This window comes from Oncorhynchus keta, unplaced genomic scaffold, assembly GCF_023373465.1.
Source record: "Oncorhynchus keta strain PuntledgeMale-10-30-2019 unplaced genomic scaffold, Oket_V2 Un_contig_1536_pilon_pilon, whole genome shotgun sequence".
NCBI classification, from domain to species: Eukaryota; Metazoa; Chordata; class Actinopteri; order Salmoniformes; family Salmonidae; genus Oncorhynchus; species Oncorhynchus keta.
In genome coordinates, this window is record NW_026279275.1 from 135,131 (window position 1) to 155,000 (window position 19,870).

General features: G+C 40.5%; 1 protein-coding gene across 15 annotated transcripts in view; it reads left to right on the top strand.

Moving 5' to 3' along the window:
* The first annotated feature begins 10,964 nt into the window (after positions 1-10,964).
* Positions 10,965-19,870, top strand: part of ebf3a (EBF transcription factor 3a) — a 274,303-nt gene continuing 265,397 nt past the window's right edge. For 5 of the 15 annotated variants that reach the window (XM_052502266.1, XM_052502270.1, XM_052502267.1 and 2 more), the window contains exons 1-6: positions 10,965-11,829; positions 12,115-12,271; positions 12,643-12,706; positions 13,188-13,243; positions 15,601-15,674; positions 17,822-17,890. In XM_052502266.1, the coding sequence (XP_052358226.1) occupies positions 11,690-11,829; positions 12,115-12,271; positions 12,643-12,706; positions 13,188-13,243; positions 15,601-15,674; positions 17,822-17,890 (560 nt within the window). In that variant the 5' untranslated portion in view covers positions 10,965-11,689. The remainder of the gene's footprint in view (positions 11,830-12,114; positions 12,272-12,642; positions 12,707-13,187; positions 13,244-15,600; positions 15,675-17,821; positions 17,891-19,870) is intronic. The other 10 variants (XM_052502260.1, XM_052502262.1, XM_052502263.1 and 7 more) reach the window with 4 other exon arrangements.

A 19,870-nucleotide genomic window follows, 5' to 3' on the forward strand; every position in this document is an offset into this window, starting at 1 on the left:
TTACAGTATTACAGTTTTATTTTGTATTTTATTTCACCTTTATTTAACTATGTAATATCATTTCTGTAATTTAACTAAACAAGTCAGTTAAGAACAAATTCTTATTTACAATGACGGCCTACCAAAAGGCAAAAGGCCTCCTGCGGAGACAGGGGGCTGGGATTAAAAATAAATAAATAATTATATATATATATATATATATATACAGGACAAAATACACATCAAGACCAGAGAGACCTTTGACAACAACATAGCAAGGCAGCAACACATGACAACACAGCATGGTAGCAACACAACATGACAACACAGCATGGTAGCAACACAACATGACAACACAGCATGGTAGCAACACAACATGACAACACAACATGGTAGCAGCACAACATGGTAGCAACACAGCATGGTAGCAACACAACATGACAACACAACATGGTAGCAGCACAACATGGTAGCAGCACAAATCATGGTCCAAACATTATTGGCCAATATGATCTTGCCAATATCACATTTTTTCAAAGTTACTGTGAATAAAATCACAAGTCATTTTCGGTAATAGTACTTATACTTTCTACTTTACACTATCAAACATTATGTTTCTACTTTACAAACATACATTTTTATGATGTAATTATCAAACTCTGTAGTAGACAAAACAGTTTGAAAACTAAGAACAGTCGGATTAAAGTCACAGTCAAAATGTATTTGAACAAATTAAAAGACAATCATATCAAGCATTGCATTGTGAAAAGCAATTTAATTTCATATGAAAATTTATTTCAATGTGAAACATGTATTGCTAAATGAAACACGTGTTAATTATGTTTGGTGAAAAATTGACTGCATGATTTTTGTGTGTTGTACTTCGTCAATTGAAAATGTGCTTAGAGTTTTGAAACAACCGTCTTTTGAATGATGTGTTTTGTGTTAAATTGACCCCCGCAGCTGTGAAAACTGTTCCAAAAAAAATCACACAAGAATGATTATGTCACCATTTTGACATAGGCTGTATCGACCGTGTGCATAATTATTAGGTTACTCGCATGAGACCTATTAAAAGTGTAGACCGAGTTGAATGATTTTAGCTATTTGTGCCTGTAGGTGGGGCACTGTCACCGCGGAATGGCGTTTCTCCACACGGGTAACTGCCGGCTTCAGCTGTCAAACTAAGGTCGCTATCGCCCATGGCCTGGGCTGTGGTTCTACGTTTGAGTTCTCAAATGCTACGTGATTTGAACATATGCCCCCCCCCCCCCAACCAATTATTGCCAATTTGAGCAATTTACGAGAGAAACAATTCATCAAATGGTATGGATTAATCTGATAGAGAAAGACAGGACAGTATCCTAAATACATGGTTGAATAATGTGAGGCCATTTTATGAAGCACAAGTAGTCTACATTATATCTGACCTACATGTGATTATATCAGAGATGATAACGTGTGAAGGTGACAGGTGCACATCTACAAATCTTTAATTATGGAAGTGAACTGTTTTATTCAATAGGATCCAAACGAATCTATTTCTTATTCTGAAATTGGGGAGCGGTTGACCCAACCACTCTCGGTTCACTCTCGATTTCCACTGGATATTTTACATGTTAATTGCCTAGAATAGGTCTCGGTTTCTTTATTCATTTCCCCCCTCCTTCTTTATATGACTATCGCCCCGGGCTGTGCCGCGGGCAAGCCGCACAGCATCTCTCTCTTCATTTCAGCACCAGAGTGAAAATGCTAATGATACAGCTACTCGGGTAGGCCGCTTGACATAACTCAACCATCTCACATGTCCTTCTGCACTGTTCATCAAGACATTGTTTTAAATCATTTAAATCACTAGTATTGTATTACAGCCTAATATACTGCCATTAGTAGACTAGTACTGACCTGTTATAGTGGTATACCCTTGTTTAATATTCTGTAATACTGATAGCATAATTTAGGCGTTATCATTATCATCCGAATCATTATTTGACACTAATCACGGTCACATCGCGATGATTAGGGGACGTTGGAATAAAGGATTAGACACTGTCAACAGTAAGATCACAGTGTTATACTGTTCATCTTTAGTCTTAATAAACTGTGCAACTGGATTGTAGGCTTTAATTATCAGTCAAGCAGATAAGGAGTGAGGTAGGCAAGAAGCAGTGGTTTGATTGGTAGGCTAGGAGCAGTGGTTTGATTGGTAGGCTAGGAGCAGTGGTTTGATTGGTAGACTAGGAGCAGTGGTTTGATTGGTAGACTAGGAGCAGTGATTTAATTGGTAGACTAGGAGCAGTGGTTTGATTGGTAGGCTAGGAGCAGTGGTTTGATTGGTAGACTAGGAGCAGTGGTTTGATTGGTAGGCTAGGAGCAGTGGTTTGATTGTAGACTAGAGCAGTGGTTTGATTGAGCAGTGGTTTGATTGGTAGGCTAGGAGCAGTGGTTTGATTGGTAGACTAGGAGCAGTGGTTTGATTGGTAGCTAGGAGCAGTGGTTTGATTGGTAGAGAGCAGTGGTTTGATTGGTAGGCTAGGAGCAGTGGTTTGATTGGTAGACTAGGAGCAGTGGTTTGATTGGTAGGCTAGGAGCAGTGGTTTGATTGGTAGGCTAGGAGCAGTGGTTTGATTGGTAGGCTAGGAGCAGTGGTTTGATTGGTAGGCTAGGAGCAGTGGTTTGATTGGTAGGCTAGGAGCAGTGGTTTGATTGGTAGGCTAGGAGCAGTGGTTTGATTGGTAGGCTAGGAGCAGTGGTTTGATTGGTAGGCTAGGAGCAGTGGTTTGATTGGTAGACTAGGAGCAGTGGTTTGATTGGTAGGCTAGGAAGGAGCAGTGGTTTGATTGGTAGGCTAGGAGCAGCGGTTTGATTGGTAGGCTAGGAGCAGTGGATTGATTGGTAGGCTAGCAGTGGCTAGGAGCAGTGGTTTGATTGGTAGGATAGGAGCAGCAGTTTGTAATGGTTGGTAGGCTAGGAGCAGTGATTTGTAGGTTGGTAGGCTAGGAGCAGTGGTTTGTAATGGTTGGTAGGCTAGGAGCAGTGATTTGTAACGGTTGGTAGGCTAGGAGCAGTGATTTGTAATGGTTGGTAGGCTAGGAGCAGTGGTTTGTAATGGTTGGTAGGCTAGGAGCAGTGATTTGTAATGGTTGGTAGGCTAGGAACAGTGGTTTGTAACGGTTGGTAGGCTAGGAGCAATGGTTTGTAAAGGTTGGTAGGCTAGGAGCAGTGGTTTGTAGGTTGGTAGGCTAGGAGCAGTGGTTTGTAATGGTTGGTAGGCTAGGAGCAGTGATTTGTAAAGGTTGGTAGGCTAGGAGCAGTGGTTTGTAGGTTGGTAGGCTAGGAGCAGTGGTTTGTAAAGGTTGGTAGGCTAGGAGCAGTGGTTTGTAACAGTTGGTAGGCTAGGAGCAGTGATTTGTAGGTTGGTAGGCTAGGAGCAATGGTTTGTAAAGGTTGGTAGGCTAGGAGCAGTGGTTTGTAAAGGTTGGTAGGCTTGGAGCAGTGGTTTGTAAAGGTTGGTAGGCTAGGAGCAGTGGTTTGTAGGTTGGTAGGCTAGGAGCAGAGGTTTGTAGGTTGGTAGGCTAGGAGCAGTGGTTTGTAACGGCTGGTAGGCTAGGAGCAGTGATTTGTAACGGTTGGTAGGCTAGGAGCAGTGATTTGTAACGGTTGGTAGGCTAGGAGCAGTGATTTGTAATGGTTGGTAGGCTAGGAGCAGTGATTTGTAACGGTTGGTAGGCTAGGAGCAGTGGTTTGTAACGGTTGGTAGGCTAGGAGCAGTGGTTTGTAACGGTTGGTAGGCTAGGAGCAGTGGTTTGTAGGTTGGTAGGCTAGGAGCAGTGATTTGTAACGGTTGGTAGGCTAGGAGCAGTGGTTTGTAGGTTGGTAGGCTAGGAGCAATGGTTTGTAACGGTTGGTAGGCTAGGAGCAGTGATTTGTAACGGTTGGTAGGCTAGGAGCAGTGGTTTGTAACGGTTGGTAGGCTAGGAGCAGTGGTTTGTAATGGTTGGTAGGCTTGGAGCAGTGGTTTGTAGGTTGGTAGGCTAGGAGCAGTGGTTTGTAATGGTTGGTAGGCTTGGAGCAGTGGTTTGTAGGTTGGTAGGCTAGGAGCAGTGATTTGTAACGGTTGGTAGGCTAGGAGCAATGGTTTGTAACAGTTGGTAGGCTAGGAGCAGTGATTTATAATCTCAACAATCACTCTCCAATCTGCCCTATTACCAAGTTCTTCGCCTTTCGCATTTTCAACATTTATAAAGGCTGTGCTCGTTTATTAGATTAAAATTGTTGAAAGTGAAATACACATTTAAAGCTTTTAAATGAAACCGTTCAACTTTGAATTGAAGGCTGATCTGTATTAGGACATCTGGACAGTATGAAAGCCGACGACACCGACTCAACTTCCTAGCGGTTGCACATATTTCAGCGTTAATTATCCCGATACAAGCTTCATTAAAGCCAATTACAATATCTGAAGTTACCTAATCGAACCCTTTTTCCATAATGAAGGTGCCCCTTGACATTAGACCCTTTGAAACAAATATATTTATAATGTTCAGAATGCATTTTAAAATTAGCCGATAGTTTATCAGGGTCCATCGCTATGTTTTCTTTGCATTGAAATTGCGATGACTGCAGCACGCTGTTAATTGATGCCTTGTTTGTTGTAAGGAAACAACCGCATTTCTAACTGGCAAACAACCCCGATTGTAAAAAAGCACTTGAATTAGGTTCTGTTTTGTAATTATGTTTATTTTAAATTAATTTCTAATTTCCGTTAAACTAATCAAAACTGTAAATCTTTCCTTGACTGATTTTATGACCGTGACTATTAGATAGCGTTTTGTATTTATTATATAAATTATATTCCTTCAAGCGACACCAAAGCAAGCCTGAATAAGACATGAATGTTCTGAAAATCACATGTACATTAACAACATGGGTTGTTAGATGTTTACTCTATACACTAATTAGATCGCGTGTTGCTTTCTAAAGGGCCAACAATCTATTGACAAACGTAACGCTTCTGTGATGCGCTGAATGAAGTTTGCCAGGAAATCTCAATAGTGGTGGTGTGGTCTTTAAAATGACCAAAAGGAGGCGCTCTTCGTCAAAATTTAGAGCCAAACGAGCAACGCTTTGAATTAAGGTTACAGATGCTGGATTGCCTTTGACAATTAAATCATTTTTTACTGTATATTCAGCAAACCCGGACTATTGTTTTGACTTGTGAACTTCTGTATTGAGATATAAGCCTACACATGAGAAACAATATGTCGACATTATGTCATATTATTTGCCATGTGTATTTCTATGTACAGAACCTTCAGGAAGTATTCACGCCCATGGACTTCTTACACATGTTGTCGTGTTACAGTCTGAATGTAAAATGGATGACATGTCACTGACCTACACACAATACCCCATAATGTCAAAGTGGACTTGTATTTTTTATTTTTTTTAATTGTTCCAGATGTATTAAAAATATAAAAATAAATCTGAAATGTCTTGAGTCAATAAGTATTCAACTCCTTTGTCATGGCAAGCCTAAATAAATGTATGAGTAAATATTTGCTTAAACAAGTCACATGATGATTTGCATGGACAAACTATGTGTACAATAATAGTGTTTAACATGATTTTTTAATGACTACCTCATCTCTGTACCCCACGCATACAATTATCTGTAAGGTCCCTCAGTTGAGCAGTGAATTTCAAACACAAATTCGACCAGAAAGACCAGGGAGGTTTTCCAATGCCTCGCAAAGAATGGCACCCATTGGTAGATGGGTAAAAAAAAAAAAAAAAAAAACAGATATTGAATAGCCTCTTTGAGCATGGTGAAGTTATTAATTACACGTTGGATGGGGTATCAACACACCCAGTCACTATGATGATGCAGGCCTCCTTAACCCTAACTCAGTTGCCGGAGAGGAAAGAAACTGCTCTGGGATTTCACCATTGAGGCCAATGGTGACTTTAATACAGTTACAGAGATTAATGGCTGTGGTAGGAGACAACTAAAAACGTTGTGGTTATTCCAAAATACTAAACTAAATGACAGTGTGAAGGAAGCCTGTATAGGATAAAAATGTTCCAAACCCTTCATCCTGTTTGCAATCAGGAACTAAAGTTAAACTGCAAATAATTTGTCGAAGAAATTAACTTCATGTCCTGAATACACCACAAAGCATTATGTTTGGTGCAAATCCAACACAACACATCACTGAGGACCACTCTTCATATTTCAAGGATGGTTGGTGGCTGCATCATGTTATGGGTATGCTTGTCATCGGCAAGGACTATGGAGTTTTTTTTTTAGGGATAAAAAAAATAAATGGAAATAGAGCTAAGAACAGGAAAAATCCTATAGGAAAACCTGGTTCAGTCTGCTTTCCACCAGACACTGGGAGATGAATTCACCTTTCAGCAGGACAATAACCTAAAACACAAGGCCAAATATACACTGATGTTGTTTACCATGAAGACAGTGAATGTTCCTGAGTAGCCTACAGTGGTTACAGTTTTGACTTAATAAATCGGCTTGAAAAGCTATGGCAAGACCTGAAAATCATTGTCTAGCAATGATCAACAACCAACTTGATAGAGATTAAATCATTTTTTAAAGAATAATGTGCAAATATTGTACAATTCAGGTGTGCAAAGCTCTGAGAGTCGTACCCAGAAAGACTCACAGCTGTAATAGCTGCCAATGGTGATTCTAACATGCGTTGATTCTGGGGGTTGAATACATACATACCTGTATGTAAATTTGATATTTCTGTATTTCATTTTCAATACATTTGCAAAAAATTCGAAAAACATTTTTTCACTTTGTCATTATTAATGTGTGTCGATTGGGTGAGAAAATATATATATATATTTAATCCATTTTGAATTCAGGCCGTAAACACAACAAAATGTTGAATAAGTCAAGAGGTATGAATACTCTCAGAGGGCACATTAAGGGCTCGTGATTTTGCCAATACTCATGTTTGATTTCCTGTTATCATTAACAACATTGCATTTGAAACAAGCCACGGTGGACAGAGACGCAGCGCTTATAAAGCAGAGACGATCCTTTGTTTAAGAGTTGACTTATCAGCGGCATATTTACGGTTATTGAAACAAATTAGAAGCATGTTGTTTTGCCATAAATATTAAAGAACATTTTATGAGTAAGAAATATGATTTTTTTTTCGTTCTAAAATAAGATTCCATCTGACATGCACGTTGTTGGTGACTCGCCTATATATTTTAACTTCGTGTGCTACCTAACAGTTAATTGTGTAATGTATTATGTGATGATTGGGGCGTGGAATAATAATCTATGCAAGTGAAAAACTGTCATAGGTGCAGTTGTGTGCTTTTGATGCGCAGTCACTCAGCTCTGACATTTGGTTGATGATGGTGCAGTCGGCCTTTACTACGACACACACACAAACACACACACTAGAGAGCGCGAGAGAGAGGAAGCTGTAAAAGTGAAATATTGGAAAGTGCTGAATGTCGATATTTGTCTGAAGTAAAAGAGGACTCTTTCAACTATATCTGAAAATATTTTATATGTGGATGATTCAACTGCATCTAGAAGAAATGTCCTTTATGTTAAAACCACGTTTCTAAAAGCCACACAAAGCGTTCAAGTTCAATTTGTGCTCTAACCGTGAAAGCAGGACCCCTATATTGCCCGACCTGCCATCAACCACAAGCTGACTTGCATATTTAGGCTGCAGAGAAATGGACATTTATGGCATAAAAGATTACCCTAACTAATCACTCAGTTTGAGAGAGTCCTGTGTTCAATATTGTTGCATTGTCAATTTAATTTCGTGTCCATGTCATGCCAATAAAACTCTCTGTCCGCTACTTATTGTGAGCTTTCGCATCCCAGGCTGGCATTAAGAAATATGTGGACTAATCTAGCACAGTAATGAAACCATGTCCCGTTTAAAACAATAATATAATCGCGTCTTGTTGGATATTTTTTCTTCAATCTATGTTCCTTCACTCAGTGAAGTCTTGTTCATGTTTTTGTACAGTCAGTAACACGACACGCTGCTTTAGCGAACGGAGATGAAAACAGGAAAACCTTGGTATATTTAGTCTTTCTCTCTCTGTGCTTTGGTATGATGTTGCGACTGGAGGAGAGGAGAGGACAGCTGGGCTATGGCCATCTCACCGACTTTGCCTTGACATCTGGGAGACCCATTGGTGTGTGGCACGCGAATCGGTTGATGTCGCTATTTAAATGCAAATTTGTGGGGATCATTGAAGCCTCACCCCGTAAATTCACACAAAGGAACACTTCACACACAATAAGGAAGAGGGTCGTTTTCTTCCGGAGGTCTTGGCAACACCAAGCAAATCTTATTCAAACCAACACTCCTCCTGCATGACTAACATTGTGGGTTTATTTTGTTGTCTGGCGTTCACCATTAGCACACTTCTCCAAATGAGATATAACATTAGCGATCTTTTACAACTAAATCTGCACACATGGTCGTTATGATTAGAGCAGAATGGGCGACACGCACAGTTAATGTTGAATGCAAAATATACACACGCTTTTTAGTGACTTGATATTAGAATATAATAGACGTATTGTTATTAATATTATTAATATCGTTGTTGTTATTATTATTATCATCATTATTATTAGTATCATTATTATTATTATTATTATGTATCTTGACTTACTATGCTATTGCTTTGTTCTAACTTTTTATTGCTAAAGAATAATCTATCCGTGCATCAACATCATGACTTGTTGAGATGTCGCTGCGTGCGTTGCTGGCTGATGTTTAAACACCACCACAGAATAAGCACGTGCGAGAAGCACTCATATGTCAAATTGAGACATGATCATAAATTAAAATATGCACTTATATGTCCATCAACGTCCCGTTTTTTTCTTTCCGTCCTAAGCACCTTGATTAATTTCCGTCTGTCTGACGGAAGCAGTTACAGAGGAAGGCAAAGTTAAAACTTGCTTTAAATGAAAGAGAGCATTTAGCACGCGACCAGATGATCCTAGAAAATGAGCTGAAATAGATTCAGGCTCAGCGCCTGTTGTGGCAGCAGCTGATTCCCTATTCCTGTCCAGATGGTTCCCAACACAGATTTGCATTCATTTTCGCCTAATATCGTCCAAAATAGAGGAGCAGCTGCATTTGTTGTCAAATAAGGTTTATAACTCCTTTTTTTATGACGGGGTCGTTACCTACGCGATGGGGTTGTCGAGCTGTCCGAGAACCTCTTTCTCTCCCGTGAACAGGATCAGTTTGAACAGGATCTGTCCTAAAAGCCTACTTTGGTCATCAGATTTCAGGCCCTTTGGTGTATAATCGGCATTAAACATATCATTAGGCTACTTGGTGCAATATGCAGTTTCCGAGACGGAATTATACTGAGATAAAAAAAAAAAATGTTGGCAAGTAATTTAATTTATGACCAATTGAAATAACATATTTAGAGGGGGGAAAAAAAACTAAAAAAGTCAAGTGCGCTCTATTTCAACGTTATAACATTTTACTTGCAACGCCGCAAACACGGCATTGGTAACATTGTTCAACGTCACATCAATTTATCGAGCAAATAATAATTTATAAGCAATTTGCATATGAATCCATTCATATGAACACTTTAGCACAATATTTTCCGGGGTTGACACAATAAATTGTCAAATTAATAAATTGTAAATTGTCTAGAAATAGAATAGCTTAACGATATTATCCTACAATAGTAATAAAATGCTATTTTATTATACTTACGTATTTAATTAGGACGTGGTGCAGGGCCGGGAAAGGAATGGATTTAGAGACGACGCAAGAACAACAGCCGCTTTGATAATTCACTTATCTTTGGCAATAGTCATTAACCCCCAACCCCAGCAAAATGCTGTCTAAAACACATCTCTCTTCCTTTCCACGTACACCCATCCCACCCCTTTAGTGCGCGGGGCTGTGGAGGTCCCCTGATAACCCAAATCGGACTTCACTTCTTTTTTGGCCGCTTAATTACAATGTAAAAAATATGGCTTTAAAAAAGGGTCTGCAAATTGGCAACAAGAAAGCATTTGCCCTGAAGGAGAAATACCTTCCCGTCATATTATTGTGCTATTTAAAAGTGTTTCTTTATTATTATAATAAAATACAGGTCTGTTCTTCAGAAGAGAAGAGGTTGGACACCGCGCATCCCCGAGTCCGTTCACGGAATAGAATGATGTACACCCACATTAAACTAAATCAACTATCGTATTGAACATTCATGTATAGCACACATACAACCCGCGCGTTGCATTAGGCTAACACATTGCAACGACGCCCGGCTGTTTAATAAACTTCATGACAGACATGAGGTATTGCACATTGAATCGATACGAGTTCTTACCATGCGAATGGTAGTAGCCTGGGATACAGACATCTGACGCATTTCCCTTTATACAGACGGTAATACCGAGGCTACTGTTTGCAGCAGAGTTACTTTAGTTCGCGTTATATTCCACCACTTGAACCATGGCTGTATTAAAATAGCATTGATTAACTTTGACTATATATATGCGCTGGCGACCTCCTCTATAAAACATGCCAATTTAGATTTGGTAAAGCCTTAACAAATAGTAATGGTGAAATATATCCCATTGACATTGTATCTAGTTTTGACCAAATGGATTGGAAAGCCCTTCCTTTATGCTCCTATAGACATGTTATGCTTTTCCCTCAGACTTTTAGTCGATATTTCCTCATTCAACGCTGAGAACATCACATAGCAGCCTACCTGGGTAAAGTATTTAGTCACAATACCGCTCCCTTCCCTATAATATGTTGTATCGGCTACACTCTTGTCCTTTAGGATTTCATGTTTAGTGAATATTAACGTCACAAGATGTGCAATTGAGGGGGGAAATCTCTACATTTGATGGAGGAAAAAGTGGAGCTTGCCTTGCTGGAGCTCTCGGGTTTCAGCCAGGCAGCTATTGAAATGTAGGACTCTCCAGAATGAAGCTCGTTCAGGGACAGGACGTGTCACTGTTCCATATATGGTCGAAGCTCCGCCCAACAGCGCGTCATATTCTGACAGCGCGCATCCCGTGGGTTTAGAGTTTTGGCTCCCGGGAAAGGTTCCACTCCTCGGGGATAGAGGGTTGAGTTTTGTATGCTTCCATCCCATTCTGCAAGACGCTAAAGGCCTCTCATCAACCTCTCCTGCGTCCAGGAACACCTCCGTAGTAATCGTTTCGTTTATTTTGTCTTCTGGAGCTGGAGCGCATTGCCAGAAGTGGTCGATTCAACTGAAGCTTTTTTTTTGTTGTAAATGCTTGTTGTATGATGACTCCAGCTTGAGGAGCCATCACCAAAAACAAAAAAGTTTTCTTCAAACGCATTTCGAATAAAAACTAGAATAAAACAGAAGCAACTACAACCATATCCTGCTATTTGAACGACTCCTTCAACGACTAGGACCGCGTTCCAACCAGCTACCGAGATAGACTACAGTAACCCACTCTGTGAATTGTTCATGTCGTGCCAACACAGGACGGGCTCAAGGAGACAGGACTTGTGAACTCAACTGGGACCTTTTATTTCGTTCTACACGTTTTAACTACAACAAACTTATTTTACTGTTATTTGTCAACCACCAAGAAGGAAAGATTGCTCTTCAACAACTACCTTCCTATTATTCTCATTTGCCTGGAGCGGGTTTGTACGAAACTGTTTTAATGTTTGGAATTCAGGAAAATATAGGCTTACCTAGAGGAGGGACGACAATGAAAGAGGAACCGCTGGGCAGCGGGATGAACTCGGTCCGCTCGTGGATGCACACATCTGGGGTAGTGGATGCGAACACAGCCGCCCAAAGGTACGTTTGCCAAACATCCAATTTTTAATGCATTTCTCAGATTGCCCCTAAATCCCCACATTGCCATGTATCAATTACAATCTCCCTATGCGACTCTTCTCTTCAGCGCGTTCACCAACGCTCATTACATCATATTACTGTTAAAGTGACAAATCAAGAAATCTCTTGTCTCTAAAAACGTGCCTTTCACACCATCTCCCAATGTTTTCATCTGATGCTAGCTCCATCTGCAGTGTATCTCTCTCTCCCATCTAACCGAGGTGCTCCTCTCTCTTCTCCCCGCAGCGGCGTGGGTTTGGCGCGGGCACACTACGAGAAGCAACCACCGTCCAACCTCAGAAAATCCAACTTTTTCCACTTCGTTCTTGCGCTGTATGACAGACAAGGACAGCCGGTGGAGATCGAACGGACAGCTTATGTGGACTTTGTGGAGAAGGACAAAGTAAGCGCCATTTCTTTGGAATATCGTCCCATTTTATTCATTTTTTATTTTATTTTATTTTATTTTATTTTCACCTACACAGTTCATCATTTGGTGGTAAAGGCAGGAACACGTCATAGGCGGCGGAGGAGGCACGTGCAGTTATGTGGATTTTATAAATGACTTCGAATGTCGCAAAAATTATTTTATACATTTAGTTTTTATATTTTTTTTACTCTACATAGATAGATACACCCCCCCCCCCCACACACACACACTTGACCCCTTCACAATAGCCTATTTTGTGAGCTCATAATTACCACATCAAGACAAATATCAACAAAACACAGTAAATGTATGTTGAACACTGATTCAATGCTCGTTATTTTCAGGAACCAAACAGTGAAAAAACGAACAATGGGATACACTACAAACTACAGTTACTGTACAGCAACGGTAAGTGGTGCGGCTCCTGATAAGGAAATACACTGGGTCTGATTATTAGTATCAAGTGAATCCGTACAAATCAGGGATGCGTGCTGGGACATTGATTCTGTCAGATAAACGTTGTATGGTGGTTGTTAGTCCGATATTGGGTTACATTTTTAAAGTGGTAAATTGCCTACGGTGTCGGTCGGTGTCAGCTAGCATCGTCTGTGGTTAATCCACGCTCAGTTAGCGATGCGTGGTGAATCAGATATGAATCCACGTTTTAACCTGACGCGAACCAGATGATGATCATGAACATGTATTGAGATGACACATGTTTATTAAAAACAAACAAACCGTGTTTTTAATGATATTTATTTTATGTCAGTAAAAAATTGTAAGACATATATTTTCTAAAATATAATGTGTAAGCAAAATCACAGTGTAAATAACAAGATACTTGTCAGTGTAAATGACAAGATATAAAATATATATACTTTATTCACAGGTGTCAGAACAGAACAGGATCTTTTCGTACGATTAATCGATTCCATGACAAAACAGGTAAGATTTTTTTTATATATATATATATAATTATCTGTAAATGCCAAATTGTATGCGTATGGTGCTTGAAATATAACGTGCTGTGGAAACGTGCGTGGTTTTCAAATGGACCCTATTACAGAAGATGTATGCTTCAATTATGAGCCTGTAAGTTATTAGGCCATGTGTGGTTGTGGGTTTTAATGGTTTATATTTCACTATAAATCAGCTCGCTCTCGGGTTGGAGCGATTGTAATTGTTGTTAATTATTGTTTTTATTTTATACAACTTTTGTGACTCGGCTATAGAGATGGACAGTTGTAGATATGCCGATATATAGTTAATTACAATAATAACCTTTAGTGGCCTCGCTTTAATTCGGGTTGTAAGCTCCAGGGGTCTCCCGTATACCCGCGCACCGATTCCCCTTCATGTTGATTTAAATTCGCAGCAAAAGTGTTGAATCTATTTAATTTCCATTTTTAAAATCGCGATTATACTTTGACATGAGATATTATATATATATTTTTTGGGGAGAGAATGCTATAAAATATTTAGCTGATATTACGGTTCCTGAAATGAATTGGTTTTGTAGGTCTTACTACCGTGCTTTGTGTATTGGCTCGTGAGCCCATTTTTAGTCAATTAACCACTAATTTGTCTTATGTGCTAATAGATGGGATGTCGAAGCCATCAACACACATAGGTCTTATCTGCTATGTAGTATACTTGTGCGTTGACAGTCCATCAGTTCAGAAATGTTCAAATAATTATTTATTGTGACAAAAAGACGAGACTATTATTGCTAAAAAAAAAAAAAAGAAAGTCTCGGTTCAATAACAAGAGCCCCTTTTTAGTACGAGAGGCCACTTGAGTGGACAATGGGACGCGTTTCCTCAACCTGAATGTTTTCGGAAATCACTCTCGGCTAGTATGGGCTTATTGTTAAGTGCACTCCGCCAAGTTCACTGAATAGCCTATAGCTTCAGTGTCTAGGGTTAAACAGCATTATTATGACCAGTTTTTTTTATTCATATTTTGTCACCTCTTATTATTATATAGGAAATATAGGCTACACGTTAGATTCGCCCCACTCCTCGTTGACTGTAGCCTATAGGTCTGTCTATGATCAGAGAGTCAATGACGCTGAACCGTCAGTTTATAGATTTCTGTTTCTTCAGCCGAGACACGGGAAATAAATCACATGATGATAACTGCAATACCCCCCAAATCCCTCGTATATAGATGTTGTAGCTAGGCTATGTGGTACCCCTCTCACCTCCAATGGAACAGAGCTGTTTCGATGTGTTTTCAACTACTACCAGAGGCACCAAAAACAATATTAAAATCCCTATCTCATTTTGCTATGAAATATTTTATGTAGTGATGTGTTTTTTTATTCAGCCGCTTTATGTCCCCTCTTGCTATAGCAGCGTTGTTGTTCATTGTTAAATCAATTGTGATAAGGCCCTATAGTGTGTCACGCGTTTTACTTAATTGCTAATTATAAAGAGTTTATCTTTGATTAAAAGCCCCGCTTCTTTGGTTTTACATTCATCCGAGATGTAACGGCGGTGCGCGCGGGATAGGCAGGCTGCTGTTGTCGGGCTGTAGCCGTGCATCACAGACCCGGGGCAGAACGAGGGGAGGGAGAGAGACAGACAGAGAGCAAAAAGAACTGAGGCCGAGCGCACCTACAGCTCCACGCCATCTGTTAAAGCCAATGCTCAAAAATTACTCAACCGAACCCCCCCCCGACACCGCTTTTTTTTTGTATCCGAGAAAAATCATTGTTAGCGGCTCAAAATAAACAACAGATTGCCCATTAGCTCTTTCCCCCCGAAATATCTGTAGATTAGAATGGCGCTGATGTATACGGAAATTGGTATTATTTACATCGCCCATCTGCAGCAGAACCAACGTGGTGTTGGTATTATCCTGGGATAAATGAATTAAAAATATATAAACAACATATACACATATTAACCTATTTGACATTTTTTGTTGTTGTGGTCTAGCAAATCATTTAGGCTATTTATTTACATTACAATATATATAAATATATATTTTGTAAAATAAATTAATTGTTTGGAAATTATCTACGAGAAATGAATTTATATTTACAATTTAACCTATAAAACATAAACTATACAATTGCTGTATGTAGACCTATATGTCAATATTAGTAGGCCTATATAATTTATGAATTAATAATAAATGATATAATGAATTGATCCATTTATGAATTGAATGTTATTGTGGTGTAGGTTAAGGTTGATATCCTATAGCCCACAGAGATCGGCAAATGTGCAACGCGTTATATCCAGTTCGATATTTGAAACGTCTGCTTCTGATGTATTTCTCGCTTTGATTCCAAGGCTATTATCTATGAAGGTCAAGACAAAAACCCAGAGATGTGCCGAGTGCTTCTCACACACGAAATCATGTGCAGGTAAGAGCTTGTCACGGTGATTAGCTACATTTCAAAGTCCTTTTAATTAATATATGCTTGTTTAAAAAAATATATAAATGTTATATATTTCTTTGTTATGTTATTAAAATGCTGAGTTTTTTGTTGTTGTTGAGGATACTCCTTAGTAGATTTATTAACGCATCAACCTCAATCTCTTGTTGCAATGCAAACACGTCGGTCCATATCTGCAGAATCATAGCCAATTTTACATAGGCTGCCTATTCTCAGACATAATATCATGCGAAATAGAATATTATAACTCGGGAGGTTGCATTCAATGACCGTTAGGAATTACAGGCCAGAATCCCTGTATCGATTTAGCCTTCTATAGTCGGGTTTGATTGGTCAACTGACAACAGACACAACACAGAGAACAGATGACGGCACATTCCTGTGTTCTGTCAACGGGCGTTCCTTTTGACTCGCGGAATAAAAAACCCAGAAATGGAGCTTTGATAATCTTGCCCCCTGCATTAGATAAAGTCACTGCTCTTATGAAGTTGGGTTGAATCCCTGTTTGTCACGAGCTGACCCACACAGTAGTCCACACAGCAGGCGTCATCCTGCTCCAAGAGGGTCGAACTACACCTCATCACCACGCCGTAATGTACAAAAAAAAAGAGCTGTTTTCCCTTTAGATGACGGTTTGCATATCAATGAATGTATCAGAGGTGTGTGTGTGTGTGTGTGTGTGTCTGTATGTGTGTGTACACACACGGCTTGTATTTAAAGGCCGTTTCTGTTGAAAACACAGATGTGGTTTGGAACTCTAGAAGTGGAGGACTGTTAGACGTTGTTTATTCACTTTAACTTTCAGTAGCAGCTTTAAAGAGCTTCACACCCTCCTCACGCCATATGGTGTTCACTGAGCTCGTCTGGACATGTAACCTTCATACAACTAGGCTTTAAAAAATTAAAAAATAAAGTGAGAATGAAGCATAACATTTTTGGTATAATTTCAACATGAATAAAACTGTACCACACAGTATTGGATCCGGTCCTATCCCCATCGGTAGCTATGGCTAGACCCCAGCACCATAACCAGCACCAGCGGCTAAACCGAGACAATGCTACTTCAGTGAAAGATTGATGCAGGGGCTGCATGGCTTCTGAGCGTTCTAATGAATCTCTGGCCTATCACAGAAAGGCTGGTTTTGAAGATGGCCGTCTGCATCCTCTCCAGAATTAACAGCTTGACAATTAGAGGGAAACAAAAAAAAGCTGAAGCTGTGGAAAGACGATTCCCCAGCCTCCTGGCGTCTTCTGTTCTCAGTTCAGTGCTAGAGACACAACACCACAAACATCTTGTCTCCCTGAGACTAGCAAACGTGCAACAGCAGTGCTCGGCAATGCTAATGCAAATCGCACCCTATTCCCTACGTTAGTGCACTACATTTGACCAGAGGTCTATGGGAATAGGGCTCCATTTGGGACACAGCGGCAATGCTAAGTGGCTACGTCCCAAATGGCACCCTATTCCCTACGTTAGTGCACTACATTTGACCAGAGGTCTATGGGAATAGGGCTCCATTTGGGACACAGCGGCAATGCTAAGTGGCTACGTCCCAAATGGCACCCTATTCCCTACGTTAGTGCACTACATTTGACCAGATGTCTATGGGAATAGGGCTCCATTTGGGACACAGCGGCAATGCTAAGTGGCTACGTCCCAAATGGCACCCTATTCCCTACGTTAGTGCACTACATTTGACCAGAGGTCTATGGGAATAGGGCTCCATTTGGAACACAGCTGGAGGAGATGTTTACCCGTTTGGCCGGCGTGGCGAGACTGACGAGGTTCCATACCAATCAACAGACAGACAGACAGCTAGCGCCAGGCATACAGGCACAGCTCAGCAACAATCATTATCTACACACTGTCACGCTTAGATAAATATACAATTAAAGAATTCAAAGAAAATGGTACGAAGTAACAATTAAACATGCGAAGATCCACACTTGTGTGAATCTCTTTGAGCTGCAGTTTACACACGCAGCCCAAATCTGATATATATATATTTTTTAACCAATCTGGATCTTTTGCCTATAAAAAAGGGTCAAAAGATTAGAATTGGTCTGCCTGTGTGAACCTGACTCTGATCACATCATCATTTCCTCCTCTCTAGTCGGTGTTGTGATAAGAAGAGTTGTGGCAACAGGAACGAGACTCCTTCAGACCCCGTTATCATCGACAGGTAAGAAACAGACCGATGTTCGGTTACAGATCTTTTCTCTATTCTGGTTTAGTCGTGGTGGGGGCGTGTGCTGTGTGTATGTGCTGTGTGTATGGGCTGTGTGTATGTGCTGTGTGTATGGGCTGTGTGTATGTGCTGTGTGTATGTGCTGTGTGTATGGGCTGTGTGTATGTGCTGTGTGTATGTGCTGTGTGTATGTGCTGTGTGTATGTGCTGTGTGTATGTGCTGTGTGTATGTGCTGTGTGTATGTGCTGTGTGTATGTGCTGTGTGTATGTGCTGTGTGTATGGGCTGTGTGTATGGGCTGTGTGTATGGGCTGTGTGTATGTGCTGTGTGTATGTGCGGAGTGCGATGGTCATGGTTGTTGTAGTCATTCTGGGACTGTTGTTGTAGTCATTCTTGGGGACTCTGTGGTGCCCAACGTCTGTCTCTCTGTCTCTCAGCATTGTATTGTTGTTCTCCTGCCTTGTTGCACAGGTGGGTTGACTTGGAAACCCGGAGGTCTCTGTGGGGGATTGGGTAATTGCTAGCGAGTTGTCAGGGGAAACAGTTTCCTCGGCCCTTTCCTCTCTCTGTGCTCTGCCCTGCTGTGAGGAAGTCCGTTGTTAACGCTTGGAGTGCGCTTGGCTTTACATTCAGACTTGTATCATTGAGTGGCCGCCTCCTAATTTACCAACAAGTGGTTTTTTATTCAGTACTCTGTCATTTATTTCACTATACTGTATTTCTATGTGAATCTGAGTGCTTGGCTGCCTTCCTAAATGCGGCCCACTGTCCAGGAGAGCTTGATATGACGTTAGATGTATTGTTACTGCTACTGGCTGAGCACAGTTTTCTCAGTCGTAGTTCATTGGATGTGAACAAGTATTTTGGGAGAGGGAAAGACGACGAGTTAAAACCAGGGTGAAATATGGAGAAACCCCGAGTTAAAACCAGGGTGAAATATGGAGAAACCAGGAGAGGGAAAGACGATGAGTTAAAACCCAGGGTGAAATATGGAGAAACCAGGAGAGGGAAAGACGATGAGTTAAAACCCGGGTGAAATATGGAGAAACCAGGAGAGGGAAAGACGATGAGTTAAAACCCCGGGTGAAATATGGAGAAACCAGGAGAGGGAAAGACGATGAGTTAAAACCCCGGGTGAAATATGGAGAAACCAGGAGAGGGAAAGACGATGAGTTAAAACCCAGGGTGAAATATGGAGAAACCAGGAGAGGGAAAGACGATGAGTTAAAACCCCGGGTGAAATATGGGCCACCAGTGGATAGCAATGCCAATGTTTGAGTTGTTAGAATAGCTGTTTGCTTAGCGGAGAGTATTTGGTATCTGACACAGGGAACATCTCTCTTTATTAGTAATCAAATATGGACGGCCAGTTGCTGCCTTTCACTCAGTCAGTCAGCGACAGAGTCTATGTGTCAACCGGTGGAACACAGAGCTCACAGACGACTCACATTCTGGACTGGAGCAGCTCTGGCAGAATGTATGCGTGTTTACATGTATTCACAATCACGTGTATGATTGCATTCTGGGTATTTATGCGTTCATTTACCGCCATTACACACTTTTGTATTATGACTGTATATGTATTTATGAACGTGTGTATTATGACTCTATATTGTATTTAGGTTATTTTGTTGTTACCTTAGAAACGTATAACATTTTTATTAATGGAATGTTGTTTTGTGGTAATAGGTAAAATGATGCTTTTCAGACCTACTTCAGTTGTACACATCTATACGCGTGTTTCCACGTGTTTCTATATCACCTCCTATTGGTTGAGAAATGGACTTCATTATTTGACAGTAGAATGACAGCGTGTGTGATGTGATACGTCCATGAGTGTGTGTGTGTGTGTGTGTGTGATGTGATATGTCCATGAGTGTGTGTGTGTGTGTGTGTGTGTGTGTGTGTGTGTGTGTGTGTGTGTGTGTGTGTGTGTGTGTGTGTGTGTGTGTGTGTGTGTGTGTGTGTGTGTG